The sequence below is a fragment of the Heptranchias perlo genome, chromosome 12 (assembly GCF_035084215.1).
Source record: "Heptranchias perlo isolate sHepPer1 chromosome 12, sHepPer1.hap1, whole genome shotgun sequence".
NCBI lineage: Eukaryota > Metazoa > Chordata > Chondrichthyes > Hexanchiformes > Hexanchidae > Heptranchias > Heptranchias perlo.
In genome coordinates, this window is record NC_090336.1 from 71,762,180 (window position 1) to 71,789,183 (window position 27,004).

The following is a 27,004-nucleotide window of genomic DNA, read 5'->3' on the forward strand; positions in this document are numbered from 1 at the left end:
TGACCTCAAGTCTCTCCTCATAACTACAGTTTCTCATTTGCCTCTCAAACAACTGAAGGAGAGAGAGTGAAAGGCCTCCGAGGGGTCATTTTGAAAGCCCCTCTCTCTCGTCAGGGAGATTGCCAGATGGGTCTGTTGATCAGAGACAGGGCTATAAAATTCCAGGGTGACTCTTGAACCTGCATTCCTGGCTGGAGAGCTCCCCTGGCAGAAGCAAAGTCTTAACATTACCCCTTCAATTCGTTGGGATTACATAGAATTTACAGCACACAAACTGGCCATTTTTTTATATTCGTTCATGGGATGTGGGCGTCGCTGGCGAGGCCGGCATTTATTGCCCATCCCTAATTGCCCCTTGAGAAGGTGGTGGTGAGCCGCCTTCTTGAACCGCTGCAGTCCGTGTGGTGAAGGTTCTCCCACAGTGCTGTTAGGAAGGGAGTTCCAGGATTTTGACCCAGCGACGATGAAGGAACGGCCGATATATTTCCAAGTCGGGATGGCGTGTAACTTGGAGGGGGAACGTGCAGGTGGTGTTGTTCCCATGTGCCTGCTGCCCTTGTCCTTCTAGGTGGTAGAGGTCGCGGGTTTATGCTCCACACAAGCCTCTTCCCTCCCCACTTCATCTCACCCTATCAGCATATCCTTCTATTCCCTTCTCCCTCATGTGTTTATCCAGCTTCCCCTTAAATCCATCTACACTATTCGCCTCAACTACTCCTTGTGGGAGCGAGTTCCACATTCTCACCACTCTCTGGGTAAAGAAGTTTCTCCTGAATTCCCTACTGGATTTATTAGTGACTATCTTATATTTATGACCCCCTAGTTTTTAGACTCCCTCACAAGTGGAAACATCTTCTCTATGTCCACCCCACAAGTTTCATGTGAACTTATTTCCCGAGTCAGATTCCACACATCCAAAACACAGGGCCTGTTATCATCTCTTACCTTTGGTGTCCGTTTTCTTGGCAATGGCAAATTGATGAGGCTGAAGAGAGAATGTGATTGCCTGGATGGAGGTGCAGATATGCCATTGCTATTGTCCTTATCTTCTCTGAAGATACTTGCTGCAAAAACACAAAATATTTTGTTCAACTGAAGTCAACAACATCATCATAAATGTTGTCCGTCCATTTGTACGGATCAAAGACAAACCTTCCATTCCAGAGAGGAGTTCCTCCAGAACAGTTGGAAGACTGCTCCTGATCAACATCGGTTGTAAAATTCTCCTCCTCACAGTTCCAAATCCGTCCATGGCCTTGCCCCTCCCTATCTCTGTGACCTCCTCCAGCCCAACAACCATCCGAGATCTCTGCGTTCCTCCAATTTTGGCCTCTTGCGCATCCCCGATTTTAAATCGCTCCACCATTGGCGGCCGTGCCTTCAGGTGCATGGGCCCTGAGCTCTGGACTTCCCTCCGTAAACCTCTCCGCCTCTCTCTCCTCCTTTAAGACGCTCCTTAAAACCTACCTCTTTGACCAAGCCTTTGGTCACCTGTCCCAATATCTCCTTATGTGGTTCGGTGCCAAATTTTGTTTGATAATCGCTCCTGTGAAGCACCTTACAAAGGAACATAGGAACAGGAGTAGGCCATTCAGCCCCTCGTGCCTGCTCCGCCATTTGATAAGATCATGGCTGATCTGTGATCTAACTCCATATACCTGCCTTTGGCCCATATCCCTTAATACCTTTGGTTGCCAAAAAGCTATCTATCTCAGATTTAAATTTAGCAATTGAGCTAGTATCAATTGCCGTTTGCGGAAGAGAGTTCCAAACTTCTACCACCCTTTGTGTAGAAATGTTTTCTAATCTCGCTCCTGAAAGGTCTGGCTCTAATTTTTAGACTGTGCCCCCTACTCCTAGAATCCCCAACCAGCGGAAATAGTTTCTCTCTATCCACCCTATCCGTTCCCCTTAATATCTTATAAACTTCGATCAGATCACCCCTTGACCTTCGAAACTCCAGAGAATACAACCCCAATTTGTGTAATCTCTCCTCGTAACTTAACCCTTGAAGTCCGGGTATCATTCTAGTAAACCTACGCTGCACTCCCTCCAAGGCCAACATGTCCTTCCGAAGGTGCGGTGCCCAGAACTGCTCACAGTACTCCAGGTGCGGTCTAACCAGGGTTTTGTACAGCCGCAGCATAACTTCTGCCCCCTTGTACTCCAGTCCTCGAGATATAAAGGCCAGCATTCCATTAGCCTTATTGATTATTTACTGCACCTGTTCATGACACTTCAATGATCGATGTACCTGAACCCCGAAGTCCCTTTGGACATCCACTGTTTTTAACTTTTTACCATTTAGAAAGTACCCTGTTCTATCCTTTTTTGATCCAAAGTGGATGACCTCACATTTGTCTACATTGAATTCCATTTGCCACAGTTTTGCCCATTCACCTAATCTATCAATATCGCTTTGTAATTTTATGTTTTCATCTACACTGCTTACAATGCCACTAATCTTTGTGTCATCGGCAAACTTAGATATGAGACTTTCTGTGCCTTCATCTAAGTCGTTAATAAATATTGTGAATAATTGAGGCCCCAAGACAGATCCCTGCGGGACTCCACTAATCACATCCTGCCAATGTGAGGACCTTCCCATTATCCCTACTCTCTGTCGCCTTTCGCTCAGCCAACTTCCTAACCAAGTCCGTACTTTTCCCTCGATTCCATGGGCTTCAGACTTCGCTAACAGTCTCTCATGTGGGACCTTATCAAATGCCTTCTGGAAGTCCATATAAATAACATCCATTGACATTCCCCTGGGACTAAAGGCGCTATATAAATGCAAGTTCTTGTTGTTACATTGTCGCAAGCAGACGACACGAGGGGAATAGTGTGGATGCTTTGAAGAATACAACTCGAACATAAAAACATAAGAAATAGGAGCAGGAGTAGGCCAATCGGCCCCTCGAGCCTGCTCCGCCATTCAATAAGATCATGGCTGGTCTGATCCTAACCTCAAATCCAAATTCATGTCCAATTTCCTGCCCGCTCCCCGTTACCCCTAATTCCCTTTACTTCTAGGAAACTGTCTATTTCTGTTTTAAATTTATTTAATGATGTAGCTTCCACAGCTTCCTGGGGCAGCAAATTCCACAGACCTACTACCCTCTGAGTGAAGAAGTTTCTCCTCATCTCAGTTTTGAAAGAGCAGCCCCTTATTCTAAGATTATGCCCCCTAGTTCTAGTTTCACCCATCCTTGGGAACATCCTTACCGCATCCACCCGATCAAGCCCCTTCACAATCTTATATGTTTCAATAAGATCGCCTCTCATTCTTCTGAACTCCAATGAGTAGAGTCCCAATCTCCTCAACCTCTCCTCATATGTCCGCCCCCTCATCCCCGGGATTAACCGAGTGAACCTTCTTTGTACTGCCTCGAGAGCAAGCATGTCTTTTCTTAAGTATGGTCCAATCAATCGAGAAGCAGGTCACCTGGACTGCGAGGGTCCCAGATACGATATCGTTGGGAGGGGAGTCACTTATTTATTTGCATACATTATTCATTTACAGAAGGAATTGTTGTAATGTAGGAAACGCAGCAGCCAATTTGCCTACAGCAAGGTCCCACAATGTGATAATAACCAAATAATTTGTTTGATCGATGTTGGTTGAGGGATAAATATTGTCCAGGACACCGGGGAGAACTCCCCTGTCCTTCTTTGAAACAGTGGCCACGGGATCTTTTACGCCCGCCCGAGAGGGCAGATGGAACCCTCGGTTTGACGTCTCACGCGAAAGACGGCACCTCAGACAGCGCAGCACTCCCTCAGTGCTGGCACCGGGAGCGTCAGCCTGGATTATGGGCTCAAGTCTCTGGAGTGGGGCTCGAACCCACGGCCTTCTGACTCAGGGGCGAGAATAGGGCCGCACGGCCAATGTACATTACAAGAGATGGACCACTCACCAGCAGCTGACTGGGAGGTGCCTCGGAAGAGCTCGTAGAACTTGGAGAGGTACATCACCATGCTCAGCTTGTCGGGCTCGCTGGCGGAAGCCATCTCCTTCCCAGTGGTGACCGGAGAGATTCCAAATTCGCGCTCCGCAATGTCGAAGGCGAGCTGGTTGTTTTTGGCGGCGTTGGCTTCATTCAGTGCGTCGAAGTCACTGGGGAACAAAACAGAAGGGTCACACGACTGGGGTCGGGGTCTGGACGGCTGGGCGCAGTGGGCTAGGGGGCCAGGGCCAGGGGGCTGGGGCCTGCTCTCTCACAAAACACTCCCTTTACGCCAAGTCTGGGGTTTCAAAAATGTCAAACGTCCACCAACCAAGTCAACATTTTTGCACCCACGGTGTGAGATCCAAACATGCTTCAATCCTACAACAACCTGCATTTATATAGCGCCTTTATCATTGTAAAATACCCCAAGGCGCTTCACAGGAGCGTTATAGAATCATAGAAGTTTACAACATGGAAACAGGCCCTTCGGCCCAACATGTCCATGTCGCCCAGTTTATACCATTAAGCTAGTCCCAATTGCCTGCACTTGGCCCATATCCCTCTATACCCGTCTTACCCATGTAACTGTCCAAATGCTTTTTAAAAGACAAAATTGTACCCACCTCTACTACTGCCTCTGGCAGCTCGTTCCAGACACTCACCACCCTTTGAGTGAAAAAATTGCCCCTCTGGACCCTTTTGTATCTCTCCCCTCTCACCTTAAATCTATGCCCCTCGTTATAGACTCCCCTACCTTTGGGAAAAGATTTTGACTATCTACCTTATCTATGCCCCTCATTATTTTATAGACTTCTATAAGATCACCCCTTAACCTCCTACTCTCCAGGGAAAAAAGTCCCAGTCTATCTAACCTCTCCCTATAAGTCAAACCATCAAGTCCCGGTAGCATCCTAGTAAATCTTTTCTGCACTCTTTCCAGTTTAATAATATCCTTTCTATAATAGGGTGACCAGAACTGTACACAGTATTCCAAGTGTGGCCTTACTAATGTCTTGTACAACTTCAACAAGACATCCCAACTCCTGTATTCAATGTTCTGACAAAATTTGACATGAGCCACATAAGGAGATATTAGGACAGGTGACCAAAAGCTTGGTCAAAGAGGTAGGTTTTAAGGAGGGTAGAGAGGTGGAGAGCTTTAGGGAGGGAAATTCCCGAGCTTCGGGCCCAGGCAGCTGAAGGCACGGCCGCCAATGGCGGAGCGATGGAAATCAGGGAATGCGCAAGAGGCCGGAATTGGAGGAGCGCAGAGATCTCGGAGGGTCGTAGGGCTGGAGGAGGTTACAGAGATAGGGAGGGGGGGGCGAGAGGGCCATGGAGGGGATTTGAAAACAAGAATGAGAATTTTAAAAATCGAGGCGTTCCCGGCCCGGGAGCCGATGTGGGTCAGGGGGGTGATGGGAGAACGGGACTTGGTGCGAGTTAGGATACGGGGCAGCAGAGTTTTGGATGAGCTCAAATTTATGGAGAAACCATTCTACAGCACTGGGAAGCATTTCAGTAATGCTCTAATACCGTACTTAATACATCATCCTTTGCTTTGAGCTTGGCTGATTCGTGTTCCTCACTAATTACATGGTTTATGGTGAACACAGGTGAAAGGTCAAGCACATTGCTTGCACTGCAGGAAGCAAGTTTTCCTTCAGGACTTTCCCAAGAACCGAAACTTATTTTTCGAACATATCCCTTGATCCCTTTAGCGTTAAGAAATATATCCATCTCCTTCTCGAATACAGCTAATGACTTGGCCTCCACTGCCTTCTGGGGTAGAGAATTCCACAGGTTCACCACCCTCTGAGTGAAGAAATTTCTCCTCGTCTCGGCTCCAGGTGAGAAAGCACCTCGGGGGGGGTCACTTTGCACAAACGGGCTCTCCCGGTGGGGAGCCTAGCCCCTCTGGGAATTTCGACGGGCAGACAATCGTGCGGCTGAACTCCCAATAGGTGAGACTCTGCTACGCTGTGGACTGCACTGGGAAACTTACTCCTAACTTCCGACAGAGCGGAATTTTAGGAAACGGCCCGTTAAGATCACAAACGCCCTGAAGTTACACCGTGGGATATCTGCTTAATGCAGAGCGAGCCCCCCCCCTGAGCTGGGGGGGGGGGTCTCACATCTCTTCTGTTTTACACCCGTAGGCAATGTAAATCCACTGAGGTGCCTCATTGAAGGATCTGTTGGAAATCCTGTGCACCTTTCAAACGTACCCAAAGCTCAACTTAAATATTTGGAGAGTGCTCCTCATGCCTGGGCCCAAAACATGCAAAGTCCTCTCATGGAAAATAGGAGCAAGAGTAGGCCATTCAGCCCTTTGGGCCTGCTCCGCATTCAAAATGATCATGGCTGATCGTCTAACTCAGTACCCTGTTCCCGCTTTTTCCCCATATCCCTTGATCCCTTTAGCATTAAGAAATATATCTATCTCCTTCTTGAATACATCTAATGACTTGGCCTCCACTGCCTTCTGTGGTAGGGAATTCCACAGGTTCACCACCCTCTGAGTGAAGAAATTTCTCCTCATCTCGGTTCTAAATGGCACACCCCGTATCCTGAGACTGTGACCCCTGGTTCTGGACTCCCCATCCATCGGGAACATCCTCCCTGCATCTAGTCTGTCTAGTCCTGTTAGAATTTTATATGTTTCAATGAGATTTAGTTAGTATGCAGGTGTAGCAGGTGATCAAGAAGGCCAATGGCATGTTGGCTTTTATTACTAGGGGGATAGAATATAAAAACAGGGAGGTATTGCTGCAGTTATATAAGGTATTGGTGAGACCGCACCTGGAATACTGCATACAGTTTTGGTGTCCATATTTAAGAAAAGACACACTTGCTCTCGAGGCAGTACAAAGAAGGTTCACTCGGTTAATCCCGGGGATGAGGGGGCGGACATATGAGGAGAGGTTGAGTAGATTGGGACTCTACTCATTGGCGTTCAGAAGAATGAGAGGCGATCTTATTGAAACATATAAGATTGTGAAGGGGTTTGATCGGGTGGATGCGGTAAGGATGTTCCCAAGGATGGGTGAAACTAGAACGAGGGGGCATAATCTTAGAATAAGGGGCTGCTCTTTCAAAACTGAGATGAGGAGGAACTTCTTCACTCAGAGGGTGGTGGGTCTGTGGAATTTGCTGCCCCAGGAAGCTACATCATTAAATAAATTTAAAACAGAAATAGACAGTTTCCTGGAAGTAAAGGGAATTAGGGGTTACGGGGAGCGGGCAGGAAATTGGACATGAAGCTGAGTTCGGATCGGTCAAGGCCCTGTGGGTGGCGGAGAGGGCCCAGGGGCTGAGTGGCCGGGTCCTGCTCCTACTTCTTGTGTTCTTTAGATTTGAGGTTAGGATCAGATCAGCCATGATCTTAGTGAATGGCGGAGCAGGCTCGAGGGGCCGATTGGTCGACTCCTGCTCCTATTTCTTATGTTCTTCTAAACTCGAGTGAACACAGGCCTAGTCGACCCGATCTCTCCTCATACGTCAGTCCTGCCATCCCAGGAGCTCTCGACTGGAGCCTCAGGTCATCCAGGAGCAAAGCTACGTGAAGAGGGCTCTGGCCGGGACCCGAAGGTTCACTCCCCTCGGGTCAACGCGCCCCTTCATTGTTACAGATCGTACGAAAGTTAATCGTACATGAGTTGTGGGCAGAAGTGATGGATGATTGCACACAACGCCAGCCCACTCCTCCACGAGCTGGTCAGGTCGGTGACCGTCACGTTCTTGTAGCTCTCCGTTTCCTTCTGGCACCAGGTTAAGAGCCTATTGGGACGGATCTCCGACTCTGCAGTTGAAAAAGGTAAACACAAGAACACAACGGATGAGCAGTTTGATAAATGTCACGGAGACGTGAATTACAGCACAGAATTCAGGCCATTCGGCCCAACCGGTCTATGATGGCGTTTGTACACCACACGAGCCTCCTCCCTCCCTGCACCCCCTCACCCCATATCCCTCTTCTCCCTCATTTTTGCATCAAGCCTCCCCTTAAATGTGTCCACGCTCTCTCCTTCAACCACTCCATGTGCCAGCGAGTCCCACATTCTCACCACTCCCTGCGTAAAGAAATTCTTGATTTGATCTGCGAGCGACTGGCTTACATTTATCCCCGCCTTGTTCTGGACTCTCCCACAAGTGAGAACAGCTGCTCCACATTCACCCTATCGAACCCCAACATAATTGTAAAGTCCTCCATCAGGTCTCCTCTCAGTCTTCTCTTTTCTAGAGAGAAAAGAGCCCCCCACCTGTTCGGTCTTTCCTGATAGTTCCAACTTCTCAATTCTGGCATCGTCCTTGTAAACCTTTTCTGCACTTTAGAACCATAGAAAAGATACGGCACAGAAGGGGGCCATTCGGCCCATCCTGTCCGCGCCGGCCCGAAGAACAACCAGGTGCCCATTCTAATCCCACCTTCCAGCACCCGGTCCGTAGCCCTGCAGCTTACAGCACTTTAGGTGCAGGTCCAGGTACTTTTTAAAAGAGTTTGAGGGTCCCTGCCTCTACCTCCAACTCGGGTAACTAATTCCATACACCCACTGGATAAAAAAGTTTTTCCTCATGTCCCCTCTAATCCTTCCGCCAATCAGCTTAAATCTACGTCCTCTAGTTCTTGAACTCTCCGCTAGGGGAAACAGGTACTTCCTGTCTACTCTATCTGGGCCCCTCATAATTTTGTACACCTCAATCAAGTCCCCCCTCAGCCTCCTCTGCTCCAAGGAAAACAACCCCAGCCTGTCCAATCTCTCCTCGGAGCTGCAATTTTCAAGCCCTGGCAACATTCTTGTAAATCTTCTCTGCACTCTCTCCAGAGCAATTTCGTCCTTCCTGTAATGTGGTGACCAGAACTGCGCACAATACTCCAGCTGTGGCCTTACCAGCGTTTTATACAGTTCCATCATTACATCCCTGCTTTTGTATTCTATACCTCGGCTAATAACTGAGAGCATTCCGTATGCCTTCTTCACAACCTTATCTACCTGTACTGCCACCCTCAGGGACCTGTGCACATGCACTCCAAGGTCTCTCACTTCCTCTACCCCTCTCAATATATTCCCGTTTACTGCGTATTCCCTTTTACTGTTTGCCCTCCCTAAGTGCATTACCTCACACTTCTCTGGGTGAACTCCATTTGCCACTTTTCCGCCCACTCCACCAACCCATTGATATCTTCTTGGAGTCTACAGCTATCCTCTTCACTATCAACTACATGGCCAATTTTTGTGTCGTCTGCAAATTTGCCAATCAGGGCCCCTACATTCAAGTCCAAATCATTAATATATATCACAAACAGCAAGGGACCCAACACTGAGCCCTGTGGCACACCACTGGAAATGGATTTCCATTCGCAAAGACATCCATTGACTTTTACCCTTTGTTTCCTGTTACTGAACCAATTTTGGATCCAATTCACCACATTTCCCTGTATCCCATGGGCTTTTACCTTTCTGACCAGTCTGCCATGTGGGACCTTGTCAAATCCATGTAGACAACATCCACTGCACTACCCTCATCAATCCTCCTTGTCACTTCCTCAAAGAATTTAATCAGATTTGTAAGGCGTGACCTTGCCTGAACAAATCCATGCTGACTATCCCTGATTAAACCATGCCTTTCCAAGTGACAGTTTATCCTATCTCTCAGTATTGATTCTAATAGTTTGCCCACCACCGAGGTAAGACTGACCGGCCTATAATTGTTCGGCCTTTCCCTCGTACCCTTTTTAAACAATGGTACTACGTTTGCAGTCTTCCAGTCCTCCGGTACGTCCCCTGTATCTAGTGAGGATTGGAAAATGATCCTCAGAGCATCTGCTATTTCTCCAGTGTTTTAATACCCTTCGTGTAGCATTGAGACCAGAGTGGAACAAGTTACTCCAAGTGTGGTCAATTAAGTCGATTCAAAAGCCCCGGACTAATTTTGCGACCCCTCAGATAATGAAGCAGTCCGAGCCCACATGCAACAAGACCTGGACAACATCCAGGCTTGGGCTGATAAGTGGCAAGTAACATTCGCACCAGACAAGTGCCAGGCAATGACCATCTCCAACAAGAGAGAGTCTAACCATCTCCCCTTGACATTCAACGGCATTACCATCGCCGAATCCCCCACCATCAACATCCTGGGGGTCACCATTGACCAGAAACTTAACTGGACCAGCCATATAAATACTGTGGCTACAAGAGCAGGTCAGAGGCTGGGTATTCTGTGGCGAGTGACTCACCTCCTGACTCCCCAAAGCCTTTCCACCATCTACAAGGCTCAAGTCAGGAGTGTGATGGAATTCTCTCCACTTGCCTGGATGAGTGCAGCTCCAACAACACTCAAGAAGCTCGACACCATCCAGCACAAAGCAGCCCGCTTGATTGGCACCCCATCCACCACCCTAAACATTCACTCCCTTCACCACCGGCGCACTGTGGCTGCAGTGTGTACCGTCCACAGGATGCACTGCAGCAACTCGCCAAGGCTTCTTCGACAGCACCTCCCAAACCCGCGACCTCTACCACCTGGAAGGACGAGGGCAGCAGGCACATGGGAACACCACCACCTGCACGTTCCCCTCCAAGTCACACACCATCCCGACTTGGAAATATATCGGCCGTCCCTTCATCGTCGCTGGGTCAAAATCCTGGAACTCCCTTCCTAACAGCACTGTGGGAGAACCTTCACCACACGGACTGCAGCGGTTCAAGAAGGCGGCTCACCACCACCTTCTCAAGGGGCAGTTAGGGATGGGCAATAAATGCCGGCCTCGCCAGCGACGCCCACATCCCATGAACGAAGAATACAAAGGGCTAATTTTAACCTAGAATCATGTGACATTCCTCTTTTCGTTATTCTAAATCAGGTCAGACAACTTGACGTCTCCTCTTAAGTAGTGGACATTGGAATATCACATGATCGAGTCCAGCGTTCAGTCAGATCTAGGTTTCTCTTTAATTATTAGTAATTTTGCCGGGACTGCTTCAAGTTGGACAAATATATTTTAGCAGCACCAAAGAATCAATGAAAGCAAAAATAACTTCAAGTGGATTGACTGGGCTTCTGCACTTGAGAACTTCCTTTGGCTGCAAAGCACCTTGGGACGTCCCGAGGTTGCCAAAGACGCGACATAAATGCAAGCCTTTCTTTTCTTTCCTTACTTGGGAGGCGAAGAGACTCTTTCAAAAGAATAATTCATTCCCTGGATGTGGGCGTCACTGACAAGGCCGGCATTTATTGCCCGCCTCGGGAAGATGGTGAAGGCCCTGCTTCTTGAACTGCCGCAGTCTGTGTGGAGTTCTCTTTATAACGGGTTTGACGCAGGCGAGGGGCTCGCGAGGCCACTTCAGGGGGCAGTTAAGAGTCAACCACGTTGGCGTGGGACTGGAGTCACATATAGGCCCGGACCGGGTGAGGTTTCCTTCCTTAAAAAGGACATCAGTGAACCAGTTGGGTTTTTAACGAAAATCGGACAGCTTCACGGTCACTCTTACTGATACCAGGTTTTTGTTCTCAGATGACTCCGGGGTGGGGGGGCAGGGGTCAGAGTTTGGAGGGCACAGTCTTGGCGTAATCACTGGCATGGTGACCCAAGCAAACTCAGGGCCGTATTCTTAATTTTTGAAGGATTTGGAGTGAAAATTGCACTTGAGACCCAGTTTTGGGCGGTCTTCGTGGTGCGACGTTGTCCAATTTGACAAAGAAAAACACACAAAACCTGACGGCAAAGACTCTTGAAAGATATTTGGATATCTTATAAACAGCGACGGGGAGCGAGGGCTGTGGAAGAGATACACGGCATGGTTTGGATATGAAAAGCTTTCACACCAAAATCTAGGCTGGTTCGAGCTTTGAAGTAAACAGAACAACAACTTGCATTTGTATCGCGCCCTTGACGTCCCAGGGCGCCACACAGGAGCGTAAATCAGACAAAAGCTGACACCGAGTCACATAAGGAGACATTAGGACAGGTGACCAAAAGATTGGTCAAAGGTTTTAAGCAGCATCTTAAAAGGAGGAGAGTGAGGCGGAGAGGGTTGAGAGAGAGGGGCGGAGAGGTTGGGAGAGAGGGGCGGAGAGGTTGGGAGAGAGGGGCGGAGAGGTTGGGAGAGAGAGGCGGAGAGGTTGGGAGAGAGAGGCGGAGAGGTTGGCAGAGAGGGGCGGAGAGTTTGGCAGAGAGGGGCGGAGAGGTTGGCAGAGAGGGGCGGAGAGGTTGGGAGAGAGGGGCGGAGAGGTTGGGAGAGAGAGGCGGAGAGGTTGGGAGAGAGAGGCGGAGAGGTTGGGAGAGAGAGGCGGAGAGTTTGGCAGAGAGGGGCGGAGAGGTTGGCAGAGAGGGGCGGAGAGGTTGGGAGAGAGGGGCGGAGAGGTTGGGAGAGAGGGGCGGAGAGTTTGGGAGAGAGAGGCGGAGAGGTTGAGGGAGGGGCGGAGAGGTTGGGAGAGAGAGGCGGAGAGGTTGAGAGAGAGGGGCGGAGAGGTTGGGAGAGAGGGGCGGAGAGGTTGGGAGAGAGAGGCGGAGAGGTTGGGAGAGAGGGGCTGAGAGGTTGGGAGAGAGGGTCGGAGAGGTTGGGAGAGAGGCGGAGAGGTTGGGAGAGAGAAGCGGAGAGGTTGGGAGAGAGAGGCGGAGAGGTTAGGAGAGAGGGGTGGAGAGGTTGGGAGAGAGGGGTGGAGAGGTTGGGAGAGAGAGGCGGAGAGGTTGGGAGAGAGAGGCGGAGAGTTTGGGAGAGAGAGGCGGAGAGGTTGAGAGAGAGGGGCGGAGATATTGAGAGAGAGGGGCGGAGAGGTTGAGAGAGAGAGGCCGAGAGGCTGGGAGAGGGGGGCGGAGAGGTTGGGAGAGAGAGGCGAAGAGGTGGAGACAGAGGCGGAGAGGTTGAGAGAGAGAGGCGGAGAGGTGGAGAGAGAGGCGGAGAGGTTGAGAGAGAGAGGCGGAGAGGTTGGGAGAGAGGGGCGGAGAGGTTGGGAGAGAGAGGCGGAGAGGTTGGAAGAGAGAGGCGGAGAGGTGGAGAGAGAGGCGGAGAGGATGGGAGAGAGGGGCGGAGAGGTTGGGAGAGAGGGGCGGAGAGGTTGGGAGAGAGAGGCAGGGAGGTTGGGAGGGAGGCGGAGAGGTTGGGAGAGAGGGGCGGAGAGGTTGAGAGAGAGAGGCGGAGAGGTTGAGAGAGAGAGGCGGAGAGGTCGGGAGAGAGAGGCGGAGAGGTTGGGAGAGAGGCGGAGAGGTTGGGAGAGAGAGGCGGAGAGGTGGAGAGAGAGGCGGAGAGGATGGGAGAGAGGGGCGGAGAGGTTGGGAGAGAGAGGCAGGGAGGTTGGGAGGGAGGCGGAGAGGTTGGGAGAGAGGGGCGGAGAGGTTGAGAGAGAGAGGCGGAGAGGTTGAGAGAGAGAGGCGGAGAGGTCGGGAGAGAGAGGCGGAGAGGTCGGGAGAGAGAGGCGGAGAGGTTGGGAGAGAGGCGGAGAGGTTGGGAGAGAGAGGCGGAGAGGTTGGGAGAGAGGGGCGGAGAGGTCGGGAGAGAGGGGCGGAGAGGTTGGGAGAGAGGGGCGGAGAGGTTGGGAGAGAGAGGCGGAGAGGTTGAGAGAGAGGGGCGGAGAGGTTGGGAGAGAGAGGCGGAGAGGTTGGGAGAGAGGTGGAGAGGTTGAGAGAGAGGGGCGGAGAGGTTGGGAGAGAGAGGGGGAGAGGTTGGGAGAGAGAGGCGGAGAGGTTGAGAGAGAGAGGTGGAGAGGTTGGGAGAGAGAGGGGCGGAGAGGTTGGGAGAGAGAGGCGGAGAGGTTGAGAGAGAGAGGCGGAGAGGTTGGGAGAGAGAGGCGGAGAGGTTGGGAGAGAGGGGCGGAGAGGTTTGGAGAGAGATGCTGAGAGGTTGGGAGAGAGAGGCGGAGAGGTTGGGAGAGAGAGGCGGAGAGGTTGAGAGAGAGAGGCGGAGAGGTTGGGAGAGAGAGGGGCGGAGAGGTTGGGAGAGAGAGGCGGAGAGGTTGAGAGAGAGAGGCGGAGAGGTTGGGAGAGAGAGGCGGAGAGGTTGGGAGAGAGGGGCGGAGAGTTTGAGAGAGAGAGGCGGAGAGGTCGGGAGAGAGGGGCGGAGAGGTGGAGAGAGAGGGGCGGAGAGGTTGGGAGAGAGTGGCGGAGAGGTTGGGAGAGAGAGGCGGAGAGGTTGAGAGAGAGAGGGGCGGAGAGGTTGGGAGAGAGAGGCGGAGAGGTTGAGAGAGAGAGGCGGAGAGGTTCGGAGAGAGAGGCGGAGAGGTTGGGAGAGAGAGGCGGAGAGGTTGGGAGAGAGAGGCGGAGATCGTTGGGAGAGAGGGGCGGAGAGGTTGAGAGAGAGAGGCGGAGAGGTTGGGAGAGAGATTTGGAGAGGTTGAGAGAGAGAGGCGGAGAGGTTGGGAGAGAGAGGTGGAGAGGTTGAGAGAGAGAGGCGGAGAGGTTGGGAGAGAGATTTGGAGAGGTTGAGAGAGAGAGGCGGAGAGGTTGGGAGAGAGAGGTGGAGAGGTTGAGAGAGAGAGGCGGAGAGGTTGGGAGAGAGAGGTGGAGAGGTTGAAAGAGAGAGGCGGAGAGGTTGGGAGAGAGAGTTGGAGAGGTTGGGAGAGAGAGGCGGAGAGGTTGGGAGAGAGAGGCGGAGAGGTTGGGAGAGAGAGGTGGAGAGTTTGAGAGAGAGAGGCGGAGAGGTTGGGAGAGAGGGGCGGAGAGGTTGAGAGAGAGAGGCGGAGAGGTTCGGAGAGAGAGGCGGAGAGGTTGGGAGAGAGAGGCGGAGAGGTTGGGAGAGAGAGGCGGAGAGGTTGGGAGAGAGAGGCGGAGAGGTTGGGAGAGAGAGGTGGAGAGTTTGAGAGAGAGAGGCGGAGAGGTTGGGAGAGAGAGGCGGAGAGGTTGGGAGAGAGGGGCGGAGAGGTTGAGAGAGAGAGGCGGAGAGGTTGAGAGAGAGGGGCGGAGAGGTTGAGAGAGAGGGGCGGAGAGGATGGGAGAGAGAGGCGGAGAGGTCGGGAGAGAGGGGCGGAGAGGTTGGGAGAGAGAGGCGGAGAGGTCGGGAGAGAGGGGCGGAGAGGTTAAGAGAGAGAGGCGGAGAGGTTGAGAGAGCGAGGCGGAGAGGTTGGGAGAGAGAGGCGGAGAGGTCGGGAGAGAGGGGCGGAGAGGATGGGAGAGAGAGGCGGAGAGGTTGAGAGAGCGAGGCGGGGAGGTTGGGAGAGAGGGGCGGAGAGGTTGGGAGAGAGAGGCGGAGAGGTCGGGAGAGAGAGGGGGAGAGGTTGGGAGAGAGAGGCGGAGAGGTTGGGAGAGAGAGGGGGAGAGGTTGGGAGAGAGAGGCGGAGAGGTTGGGAGAGAGAGGGGGAGAGGTTGGGAGAGAGAGGCGGAGAGGTTGGGAGAGAGAGGCGGAGAGGTTGGGAGAGAGAGGCGGAGAGGTCGGGAGAGAGGGGCGGAGAGGATGGGAGAGAGAGGCGGAGAGGTTGAGAGAGCGAGGCGGGGAGGTTGGGAGAGAGGGGCGGAGAGGTTTAGAGAGAGGGGCGGAGAGGTTGGGAGAGAGAGGCGGAGAGGTTGAGAGAGAGGGGCGGAGAGGTCCGGAGATAGAGGCGGAGAGGTTGGGAGAGAGGGGCGGAGAGGTTGGGAGAGAGAGGCGGAGAGGTTGGGAGAGAGGGGCGGAGAGGTTTGGAGAGAGATGCGGAGAGGTTGGGAGAGAGAGGCGGAGAGGTTGGGAGAGAGAGGCGGAGAGTTTGAGAGAGAGAGGCGGAGAGGTTCGGAGAGAGAGGCGGAGAGGTTGGGAGAGAGAGGCGGAGAGGTTGGGAGAGAGAGGCGGAGAGGTTGCGAGAGAGAGGCGGAGAGGTTCGGAGAGAGAGGCGGAGAGGTGGAGAGAGAGGGGCGGAGAGGTTGCGAGAGAGAGGCGGAGAGGTTGGGAGAGAGAGGCGGAGAGGTTCGGAGAGAGAGGCGGAGAGGTTGGGAGAGAGAGGGGCGGAGAGGTTGGGAGAGAGGGGCGGAGAGGTTGGGAGAGAGAGGCGGAGAGGTTGAGAGAGAGATGCGGAGAGGTTCGGAGAGAGAGGCGGAGAGGTTGGGAGAGAGAGGCGGAGAGGTTGGGAGAGAGGGGCGGAGAGGTTGGGAGAGAGAGGCGGAGAGGTTGAGAGAGAGAGGCGGAGAGGTTGGGAGAGAGGGGCGGAGAGGTTGGGAGAGAGAGGCGGAGAGGTTGAGAGAGAGAGGCGGAGAGGTTGAGAGAGAGGCGGAGAGGTTGAGAGAGAGAGGCGGAGAGGTTGGGAGAGAGGGGCGGAGAGGTTGGGAGAGAGAGGCGGAGAGGTTGAGAGAGAGAGGCGGAGAGGTTGAGAGAGAGAGGCGGAGAGGTTGGGAGAGAGAGGCGGAGAGGTTGGGAGAGAGATTTGGAGAGGTTGAGAGAGAGAGGCGGAGAGGTTGGGAGAGAGAGGTGGAGAGGTTGAGAGAGAGAGGCGGAGAGGTTGGGAGAGAGAGGCGGAGAGGTTGGGAGAGAGAGGTGGAGAGGTTGAAAGAGAGAGGCGGAGAGGTTGGGAGAGAGAGAGGTGGAGAGGTTGAGAGAGAGAGGCGGAGAGGTTCGGAGAGAGAGGCGGAGAGGTTGGGAGAGAGAGGCGGAGAGTTTGGGAGAGAGAGGCGGAGAGGTTGGGAGAGAGAGGCGGAGAGGTTGGGAGAGAGAGGCGGAGAGGTTGGGAGAGAGAGGTGGAGAGGTTGAGAGAGAGAGGCGGAGAGGTTGGGAGAGAGAGGCGGAGAGGTTGGGAGAGAGAGGCGGAGAGGTTGGGAGAGAGAGGCGGAGAGGTTGGGAGAGAGAGGCGGAGAGGTTGGGAGAGAGGGGCGGAGAGGTTTCGAGAGAGAGGCGGAGAGGGTTGAGAGAGAGGGGCGGAGAGGTTGGGAGAGAGATGCGGAGAGGTTGGGAGAGAGAGGCGGAGAGGTTGAGAGAGAGGGGCGGAGAGGATGGGAGAGAGGGGCGGAGAGGTTGAGAGAGAGGGGCGGAGAAGTTGAGAGAGAGGGGCGGAGAGGTTGGGAGAGCGAGGCGGAGAGGTCGGGAGAGAGGGGCGGAGAGGTTTAGAGAGAGGGGCGGAGAGGTTGGGAGAGAGAGGCGGAGAGGTTGGGAGAGAGAGGCGGAGAGTTTGAGAGAGAGAGGCGGAGAGGTTGAGAGAGCGAGGCTGAGAGGTCGGGAGAGAGGGGCGGAGAGGATGGGAGAGAGAGGCGGAGAGGTTGAGAGAGCGAGGCGGGGAGGTGAGGTGGGAGAGAGGGGCGGAGAGGTTTAGAGAGAGGGGCGGAGAGGTTGGGAGAGAGAGGCGGAGAGGTTGGGAGAGAGAGGCGGAGAGTTTGAGAGAGAGAGGCGGAGAGGTTCGGAGAGAGAGGCGGGAGAGGTTGGGAGAGAGAGGCGGAGAGGTTGGGAGAGAGAGGCGGAGAGGTTGCGAGAGAGAGGCGGAGAGGTTCGGAGAGAGAGGCGGAGAGGTGGAGAGAGAGGGGCGGAGAGGTTGCGAGAGAGAGGCGGAGAGGTTGGGAGAGAGGGGCGGAGAAGTTGGGAGAGAGGGGCGGAGAGGTTGGGAGAGAGGGGCGGAGAAGTTGGGAGAGAGAGGCGGAGAGGTTGGGAGAGAGAGGCGGAGAGGTTCGGAGAGAGAGGCGGAGAGGTTCGGAGAGAGAGGCGGAGAGGTTGGGAGAGAGAGGCGGAGAGGTTGAGAGAGAGAGGCGGAGAGGTTCGGAGAGAGAGGCGGAGAGGTTGGGAGAGAGAGGCGGAGAGGTTGGGAGAGAGAGGCGGAGAGGTTGGGAGAGAGAGGCGGAGAGGTTGAGAGAGAGAGGCGGAGAGGTTGGGAGAGAGATTTGGAGAGGTTGAGAGAGAGAGGCGGAGAGGTTGGGAGAGAGAGGTGGAGAGGTTGAGAGAGAGAGGCGGAGAGGTTGGGAGAGAGAGGCGGAGAGGTTGGGAGAGAGAGGTGGAGAGGTTGAAAGAGAGAGGCGGAGAGGTTGGGAGAGAGAGGTGGAGAGGTTGAGAGAGAGAGGCGGAGAGGTTCGGAGAGAGAGGCGGAGAGGTTGGGAGAGAGAGGCGGAGAGTTTGGGAGAAGTGGCGGAGAGGTTGAGAGAGAGAGGGGGAGAGGTTGGGAGAGAGGGGCGGGGAGGTTGGGAGAGAGAGGCGGAGAGGTTGGGAGAGAGGGGCGGAGAGGTTGGGAGAGAGGGGCGGAGAGGTTGGGAGAGAGAGGCGGAGAGGTTGGGGAGAGAGGGGCGGAGAGGTTGGGAGAGAGAGGCGGAGAGGTTTGGAGAGAGGTGCGGAGAGGTTGAGAGAGAGGGGCGGAGAGGTTGGGAGAGAGGGGCGGAGAGGTTGGGAGAGAGGGGCGGAGAGGTTGGGAGAGAGGGGCGGAGAGGTTGGGAGAGAGAGGCGGAGAGGTTGGGAGAGAGGGGCGGAGAGGTTGGGAGAGAGAGGCGGAGAGGTTGGGAGAGAGGGGCGGAGAGGTTGGGAGAGAGGGGCGGAGAGGTTGGGAGAGAGGGGCGGAGAGGTTGGGAGAGAGAGGCGGAGAGGTTGCGAGAGAGTGGCGGAGAGGTTGAGAGAGAGAGGCGGAGAGGTTGGGAGAGAGGGGCGGAGAGGTTGAGAGAGAGAGGCGGAGAGGTGGAGAGAGAGGCGGAGAGGTGGAGAGAGAGGCGGAGAGGTTGGGAGAGAGAGGGGCGGAGAGGTTGGGAGAGAGAGGCGGAGAGGTTGGGAGAGAGGGGCGGAGAGGTTGAGAGAGAGAGGCGGAGAGGTGGAGAGAGAGGCGGAGAGGTGGAGAGAGAGGCGGAGAGTTTGGGAGAGAGAGGCGGAGAGGTTGAGAGAGAGGCGGAGAGGTTGGGAGAGAGGGGCGGAGAGGTTGAGAGAGAGGGGCGGAGAGGTTGGGAGAGAGGGGCGGAGAGGTTGAGAGAGAGAGGCGGAGAGGTGGAGAGAGAGGCGGAGAGGTTGAGAGAGAGAGGCGGAGAGGTTGGGAGAGAGAGGCGGAGAGGTTGAGAGAGAGGCGGAGAGGTTGGGAGAGAGGGGCGGAGAGGTTGAGAGAGAGAGGCGGAGAGGTTGGGAGAGAGAGGCGGAGAGGTTGGGAGAGAGGGGCGGAGAGGTTGGGAGAGAGAGGCGGAGAGGTTGGGAGAGAGGGGCGGAGAGGTTGGGAGAGAGGGGCGGAGAGGTTGGGAGAGAGAGGCGGAGAGGTTGGGAGAGAGGGGCGGAGAGGTTGAGAGAGAGAAGGGTGGAGAGGTTGGGAGAGAGGGGCGGAGAGGTTGGGAGAGAGAGGCGGAGAGGTTGGGAGAGAGGGGGTGAGGTTGGGAGAGAGAGGCGGAGAGGTAGGGAGAGAGGGGCGGAGAGGTTGGGAGAGAGGGGCGGAGAGGTTGAGAGAGAGGCGGAGAGGTTGGGAGAGAGGGGCGGAGAGGTTTAGAGAGAGGGGCGGAGAGGTTGAGAGAGAGGGGCGGAGAGGTTGGGAGAGAGAGGCGGAGAGGTTGGGAGAGAGAGGCGGAGAGGTTGAGAGAGAGGGGCGGAGAGGTTGGGAGAGAGGGGCGGAGAGGTTGAGAGAGAGAGGCGGAGAGGTTGGGAGAGAGAGGCGGAGAGGTTGGGAGAGGGAGGCGGAGAGGTTGAGAGAGAGAGGGGGAGAGGTTGGGAGAGAGAGGCGGAGAGGTTGAGAGAGAGAGGCGGAGAGGTTGAGAGAGAGGGGCGGAGAGGTTGTGAGAGAGAGGCGGAGAGGTTTAGAGAGAGAGGCAGAGAGGTTGAGAGAGAGAGGCGGAGAGGTTGAGAGAGAGGGGCGGAGAGGTTGGGATAGAGGCGGAGAGGTTGGGAGAGAGGGGCGGAGAGGTTGGGAGAGAGAGGCGGAGAGGTTGAGAGAGAGAGGCGGAGAGGTTGGGAGAGAGAGGCAGAGAGGTTGGGAGAGAGGCGGAGAGGTTGGGAGAGAGAGGCGGAGAGGTCGGGAGAGAGAGGCGGAGAGGTTGGGAGAGAGAGGCGGAGAGGTTGGGAGAGAGGGGCGGAGAGTTTGGGAGAGAGAGGCGGAGAGGTTGGGAGAGAGGGGCGGAGAGGTTGGGAGAGAGAGGCGGAGAGGTTGAGAGAGAGGGTCGGAGAGGTTGGGAGAAAGAGGCGGAGAGGTTGGGAGAGAGAGGCGGAGAGGTTGGGAGAGAGAGGCGGAGAGGTTGGGAGAGAGAGGGGCGGAGAGGTTGGCAGAGAGGCGGAGAGTTTGAGAGAGAGGCGGAGAGGTTGGGAGAGAGGGGCGGAGAGGTTGGGAGAGAGGGGCGGAGAGGTTGAGAGAGAGAGGCGGAGAGGTTGAGAGAGGGGCGGAGAGGTTGGAAGAGAGAGGGGCGGAGAGGTTGAGAGAGGGGCGGAGAGGTTGGGAGAGAGAGGGGCGGAGAGGTTGGGAGAGAGGGGTGGAGAGGTTGGAAGAGAGAGGGGCGGAGAGGTTGAGAGAGGGGCGGAGAGGTTGGGAGAGAGAGGGGCGGAGAGGTTGGGAGAGAGGGGCGGAGAGGTTGGGAGAGAGGGGCGGAGAGGTTGGGAGAGAGGGGCGGAGAGGTTGGGAGAGAGGGGCGGAGAGGTTGGGAGAGAGGGGCGGAGAGGTTGGGAGAGAGGGGCGGAGAGGTTGGGAGAGAGGGGAGGAGAGGTTGGGAGAGAGGGGCGGAGAGGTTGGGAGAGAGAGGCGGAGAGGTTGGGAGAGAGAGGCGGAGAGGTGGAGAGAGAGAGGCGGGAGATGTTGGGAGAGAGAGGCGGAGAGGTTGGGAGAGAGAGGCGGAGAGGTTGGGAGAGAGGGGCGGAGAGGTTGTGAGAGAGGGGCGGAGAGGTTGTGAGAGAGAGGGGCGGAGAGGTTGAGAGAGAGGGGCGGAGAGGTTGGGAGAGAGGGGCGGAGAGGTTGGGAGAGAGGGGCGGAGAGGTTGGGAGAGAGAGGCGGAGAGGTTGGGAGTTAGAGGTGGAGAGGTTGAGAGAGAGGGGCGGAGAGGTTGGGAGAGAGAGGCGGAGAGGTTGGGAGAGAGGGGCGGAGAGGTTGGGAGAGAGGGGCGGAGAGGTTGGGAGAGAGGGGCGGAGAGGTTGGGAGAGAGAGGCGGAGAGGTTGGGAGAGAGAGGCGGAGAGGTTGGGAGAGAGAGGCGGAGAGGTTGGGAGAGAGGGGCGGAGAGGTTGTGAGAGAGAGGCGGAGAGGTTGTGAGAGAGAGGGGCGGAGAGGTTGAGAGAGAGGGGCGGAGAGGTTGGGAGAGAGGGGCGGAGAGGTTGGGAGAGAGAGGCGGAGAGGTTGGGAGAGAGGGGCGGAGAGGTTGGGAGAGAGGGGCGGAGAGGTTGGGAGAGAGGGGCGGAGAGGTTGTGAGAGAGAGGCGGAGAGGTTGGGAGAGAGGGGCGGAGAGGTTGGGAGAGAGGGGCGGAGAGGTTGTGAGAGAGGGGCGGAGAGGTTGGGAGAGAGAGGCGGAGAGGTTGGGAGAGAGGGGCGGAGAGGTTGGGAGAGAGGGGCGGAGAGGTTGGGAGAGAGGGGCGGAGAGGCTGAGAGAGAGAGGCGGAGAGGTTGGGAGAGAGGGGCGGAGAGGTTGGAAGAGAGAGGGGCGGAGAGGTTGAGAGAGGGGCGGAGAGGTTGGGAGAGAGAGGGGCGGAGAGGTTGGGAGAGAGGGGCGGAGAGGTTGGGAGAGAGGGGCGGAGAGGTTGGGAGAGAGGGGCGGAGAGGTTGGGAGAGAGGGGCGGCGAGATTGAGAGAGAGAGGCGGAGAGGTTGGGAGAGAGGGGCGGAGAGGTTGGGAGAGAGAGGCGGCGAGGTTGAGAGAGAGAGGCGGAGAGGTTGAGAGAGGGGCGGAGAGGTTGGGAGAGAGGGGCGGAGAGGTTGGGAGAGAGGGGCGGAGAGGTTGGGAGAGAGGGGCGGAGAGGTTGGGAGAGAGGGGCGGAGAGGTTGGGAGAGAGGGGCGGCGAGATTGAGAGAGAGAGGGGCGGAGAGGTTGGGAGAGAGGGGCGGAGAGGTTGGGAGAGAGGGGTGGAGAGGTTGGGAGAGAGGGGCGGAGAGGTTGGGAGAGAGAGGCGGAGAGGTGGAGAGAGAGAGGCGGAGATGTTGGGAGAGAGAGGCGGAGAGGTTGGGAGAGAGAGGCGGAGAGGTTGGGAGAGAGGGGCGGAGAGGTTGTGAGAGAGGGGCGGAGAGGTTGTGAGAGAGAGGGGCGGAGAGGTTGAGAGAGAGGGGCGGAGAGGTTGGGAGAGAGGGGCGGAGAGGTTGGGAGAGAGGGGCGGAGAGGTTGGGAGAGAGAGGCGGAGAGGTTGGGAGAGAGAGGTGGAGAGGTTGAGAGAGAGGGGCGGAGAGGTTGGGAGAGAGAGGCGGAGAGGTTGGGAGAGAGGGGCGGAGAGGTTGGGAGAGAGGGGCGGAGAGGTTGGGAGAGAGGGGCGGAGAGGTTGGGAGAGAGAGGCGGAGAGGTTGGGAGAGAGAGGCGGAGAGGTTGGGAGAGAGAGGCGGAGAGGTTGGGAGAGAGGGGCGGAGAGGTTGTGAGAGAGAGGCGGAGAGGTTGTGAGAGAGAGGGGCGGAGAGGTTGAGAGAGAGGGGCGGAGAGGTTGGGAGAGAGGGGCGGAGAGGTTGGGAGAGAGGGGTGGAGAGGTTGGGAGAGAGAGGCGGAGAGGTTGGGAGAGAGGGGCGGAGAGGTTGTGAGAGAGAGGCGGAGAGGTTGGGAGAGAGAGGCGGAGAGGTTGGGAGAGAGGGGCGGAGAGGTTGGGAGAGAGGGGCGGAGAGGTTGTGAGAGAGAGGCGGAGAGGTTGGGAGAGAGGGGCGGAGAGGTTGGGAGAGAGGGGCGGAGAGGTTGTGAGAGAGGGGCGGAGAGGTTGGGAGAGAGAGGCGGAGAGGTTGGGAGAGAGAGGCGGAGAGGTCGGGAGAGAGGGGCGGAGAGGTTGGGAGAGAGGGGCGGAGAGGTTGGGAGAGAGAGGCGGAGAGGTTGGGAGAGGGAGGCGGAGAGGTTGGGAGAGAGGGGCGGAGAGGTTGTGAGAGAGAGGCGGAGAGGTTGGGAGAGAGGGGCGGATAGGTTGTGAGAGAGAGGCGGAGAGGTTGGGAGAGAGGGGCGGAGAGGTTGGGAGAGAGGGGCGGAGAGGTTGGGAGAGAGGGTCGGAGAGGTTGGGAGAGAGGGGCGGAGAGGTTGGGAGAGAGGGGCGGAGAGGTTGGGAGAGGGAGGCGGAGAGGTTGGGAGAGTGAGGCGGAGAGGTTGGGAGAGAGGAGCGGAGAGGTTGGGAGAGAGGGGCGGAGAGGTTGGGAGAGAGGGGCGGAGAGGTTGGGAGAGAGGAGCGGAGAGGTTGGGAGAGAGAGGCGGAGAGGTTGGGAGAGAGAGGCGGAGAGGTTGGGAGAGAGGGGGCGGAGAGGTTGGGAGAGAGAGGCGGAGCGGTTGAGAGAGAGAGGCGGAGAGGTTGGGAGAGAGAGGCGGAGAGGTTGAGAGAGAGAGGCGGAGAGGTTGGGAGAGAGAGGCGGAGAGGTTGGGAGAGAGAGGCGGGGAGGTTGGGAGAGAGGAGCGGAGAGGTTGGGAGAGAGAGGCGGAGAGGTCGGGAGAGAGAGGCGGAGAGGTTGGGAGAGAGAGGCGGAGAGGTGGAGAGAGAGAGGCGGAGAGGTCGGGAGAGAGAGGCGGAGAGGTTGGGATAGAGGGGCGGAGAGGTTGGGAGAGAGAGGCGGAGAGGTTGAGAGAGAGGAGCGGAGAGGTTGGGAGAGAGGGGCGGAGAGGTTGGGAGAGAGAGGCGGAGAGGTTGGAGAGAGAGGCGGAGAGGTGGAGAGAGAGAGGCGGAGAGAGGTGGAGAGAGGGGCGGAGAGGTTGGGAGAGAGGGGCGGAGAGGTTGGGAGAGAGAGGCGGAGAGGTTGGGAGAGAGGGGCGGAGAGGTTGGGAGAGAGAGGCGGAGAGGTTGGGAGAGAGAGGGGTAGAGGTTGGGAGAGAGGGGCGGAGAGGTTGGGAGAGAGGGGCGGAGAGGTTGGGAGAGAGAGGCGGAGAGGTTGGGAGAGAGGGGCGGAGATGTTGGGAGAGAGGGGCGGAGAGGTTGGGAGAGAGGGGCGGAGAGGTTGGCAGAGAGGGGCGGAGATGTTGAGAGAGAGGGGCGGAGAGGTTGGGAGAGAGAGGCGGAGAGGTTGGGAGAGAGGGGCGGAGAGGTTGGGAGAGAGAGGCGGAGAGGTTGGGAGAGAGGGGCGGAGAGGTTGGGAGAGAGGGGCGGAGAGGTTGGGAGACAGAGCCGGAGAGGTTGGGAGAGAGAGGCGGAGAGGTTGGGAGAGAGGGGCGGAGAGGTTGGGAGAGAGGGGCGGAGAGGTTGGGAGAGAGGGGCGGAGAGGTTGGGAGAGAGGGGCGGAGAGGTTGGGAGAGAGGGGCGGAGAGGTTGGGAGAGAGGGGCGGAGAGGTTGGGAGAGAGGGGCGGAGAGGTTGGGAGAGAGGGCGGCGAGATTGAGAGAGAGAGGGGCGGAGAGGTTGGGAGAGAGGGGCGGAGAGGTTGGGAGAGAGGGGTGGAGAGGTTGGGAGAGAGGGGCGGAGAGGTTGGGAGAGAGAGGCGGAGAGGTGGAGAGAGAGAGGCGGAGATGTTGGGAGAGAGAGGCGGAGAGGTTGGGAGAGAGAGGCGGAGAGGTTGGGAGAGAGGGGCGGAGAGGTTGTGAGAGAGGGGCGGAGAGGTTGTGAGAGAGAGGGGCGGAGAGGTTGAGAGAGAGGGGCGGAGAGGTTGGGAGAGAGGGGCGGAGAGGTTGGGAGAGAGGGGCGGAGAGGTTGGGAGAGAGAGGCGGAGAGGTTGGGAGAGAGAGGTGGAGAGGTTGAGAGAGAGGGGCGGAGAGGTTGGGAGAGAGAGGCGGAGAGGTTGGGAGAGAGGGGCGGAGAGGTTGGGAGAGAGGGGCGGAGAGGTTGGGAGAGAGGGGCGGAGAGGTTGGGAGAGAGAGGCGGAGAGGTTGGGAGAGAGAGGCGGAGAGGTTGGGAGAGAGAGGCGGAGAGGTTGGGAGAGAGGGGCGGAGAGGTTGTGAGAGAGAGGCGGAGAGGTTGTGAGAGAGGGGCGGAGAGGTTGGGAGAGAGGGGCGGAGAGGTTGGGAGAGAGGGGTGGAGAGGTTGGGAGAGAGAGGCGGAGAGGTTGGGAGAGAGGGGCGGAGAGGTTGTGAGAGAGAGGCGGAGAGGTTGGGAGAGAGAGGCGGAGAGGTTGGGAGAGTGGGGCGGAGAGGTTGGGAGAGAGGGGCGGAGAGGTTGTGAGAGAGAGGCGGAGAGGTTGGGAGAGAGGGGCGGAGAGGTTGGGAGAGAGGGGCGGAGAGGTTGTGAGAGAGGGGCGGAGAGGTTGGGAGAGAGAGGCGGAGAGGTTGGGAGAGAGAGGCGGAGAGGTCGGGAGAGAGGGGCGGAGAGGTTGGGAGAGAGGGGCGGAGAGGTTGGGAGAGAGAGGCGGAGAGGTTGGGAGAGGGAGGCGGAGAGGTTGGGAGAGAGGGGCGGAGAGGTTGTGAGAGAGAGGCGGAGAGGTTGGGAGAGAGGGGCGGATAGGTTGTGAGAGAGAGGCGGAGAGGTTGGGAGAGAGGGGCGGAGAGGTTGGGAGAGAGAGGCGGAGAGGTTGGGAGAGAGAGGCGGAGAGGTTGGGAGAGGGAGGCGGAGAGGTTGGGAGAGAGGGGCGGAGAGGTTGTGAGAGAGAGGCGGAGAGGTTGGGAGAGAGGGGCGGAGAGGTTGTGAGAGAGAGGCGGAGAGGTTGGGAGAGAGGGGCGGAGAGGTTGGGAGAGAGAGGTGGAGAGGTTGGGAGAGAGGGGCGGAGAGGTTGGGAGAGAGGGGCGGAGAGGTTGGGAGAGAGAGGCGGAGAGGTTGAGAGAGAGAGGCGGAGAGGTTGGGAGAGAGAGGCGGAGAGGTTGAGAGAGAGAGGCGGAGAGGTTGGGAGAGAGGGGTGGAGAGGTTGGGAGAGAGGGGCGGAGAGGTTGGGAGAGAGGGTCGGAGAGGTTGGGAGAGAGGGGCGGAGAGGTTGGGAGAGAGGGGTGGAGAGGTTGGGAGAGAGGGGCGGAGAGGTTGGGAGAGAGGGTCGGAGAGGTTGGGAGAGAGGGGCGGAGAGGTTGGGAGAGAGGGGCGGAGAGGTTGGGAGAGGGAGGCGGAGAGGTTGGGAGAGAGAGGCGGAGAGGTTGGGAGAGAGGAGCGGAGAGGTTGGGAGAGAGGGGCGGAGAGGTTGGGAGAGAGGGGCGGAGAGGTTGGGAGAGAGGAGCGGAGAGGTTGGGAGAGAGAGGCGGAGAGGTTGGGAGAGAGAGGCGGAGAGGTTGGGAGAGAGGGGCGGAGAGGTTGGGAGAGAGAGGCGGAGCGGTTGAGAGAGAGGGGCGGAGAGGTTGGGAGAGAGAGGCGGAGAGGTTGAGAGAGAGAGGCGGAGAGGTTGGGAGAGAGAGGCGGAGAGGTTGGGAGAGAGAGGCGGGGAGGTTGGGAGAGAGAGGCGGAGAGGTTGGGAGAGAGAGGCGGAGAGGTTGAGAGAGAGAGGCGGAGAGGTTGGGAGAGAGAGGCGGAGAGGTTGGGAGAGAGAGGCGGGGAGGTTGGGAGAGAGGAGCGGAGAGGTTGGGAGAGAGAGGCGGAGAGGTCGGGAGAGAGAGGCGGAGAGGTTGGGAGAGAGAGGCGGAGAGGTGGAGAGAGAGAGGCGGAGAGGTCGGGAGAGAGAGGCGGAGAGGTTGGGATAGAGGGGCGGAGAGGTTGGGAGAGAGAGGCGGAGAGGTTGAGAGAGAGGAGCGGAGAGGTTGGGAGAGAGGGGCGGAGAGGTTGGGAGAGAGAGGCGGAGAGGTTGGGAGAGAGAGGCGGAGAGGTGGAGAGAGAGAGGCGGAGAGGTGGAGAGAGGGGCGGAGAGGTTGGGAGAGAGGGGCGGAGAGGTTGGGAGAGAGAGGCGGAGAGGTTGGGAGAGAGGGGCGGAGAGGTTGGGAGAGAGAGGCGGAGAGGTTGGGAGAGAGAGGGGTAGAGGTTGGGAGAGAGGGGCGGAGAGGTTGGGAGAGAGGGGCGGAGAGGTTGGGAGAGAGAGGCGGAGAGGTTGGGAGAGAGGGGCGGAGATGTTGGGAGAGAGGGGCGGAGAGGTTGGGAGAGAGGGGCGGAGAGGTTGGCAGAGAGGGGCGGAGATGTTGAGAGAGAGGGGCGGAGAGGTTGGGAGAGAGAGGCGGAGAGGTTGGGAGAGAGGGGCGGAGAGGTTGGGAGAGAGAGGCGGAGAGGTTGGGAGAGAGGGGCGGAGAGGTTGGGAGAGAGGGGCGGAGAGGTTGGG

General features: G+C 57.1%; 1 protein-coding gene across 1 annotated transcript in view; it reads right to left on the reverse strand.

The window, feature by feature from the left end:
• The window catches only part of LOC137327792 (F-actin-monooxygenase MICAL2-like), a 205,017-nt gene that overhangs the window by 167,151 nt on the left and 10,862 nt on the right, over positions 1–27,004 (reverse strand). Inside the window, exons 4-6 of the mRNA XM_067993598.1 lie at positions 7,605–7,752; positions 3,918–4,117; positions 946–1,064 (exon numbers count right to left, since the gene is read on the reverse strand). Of these exons, the coding sequence (XP_067849699.1) occupies positions 946–1,064; positions 3,918–4,117; positions 7,605–7,752 (467 nt within the window). The remainder of the gene's footprint in view (positions 1–945; positions 1,065–3,917; positions 4,118–7,604; positions 7,753–27,004) is intronic.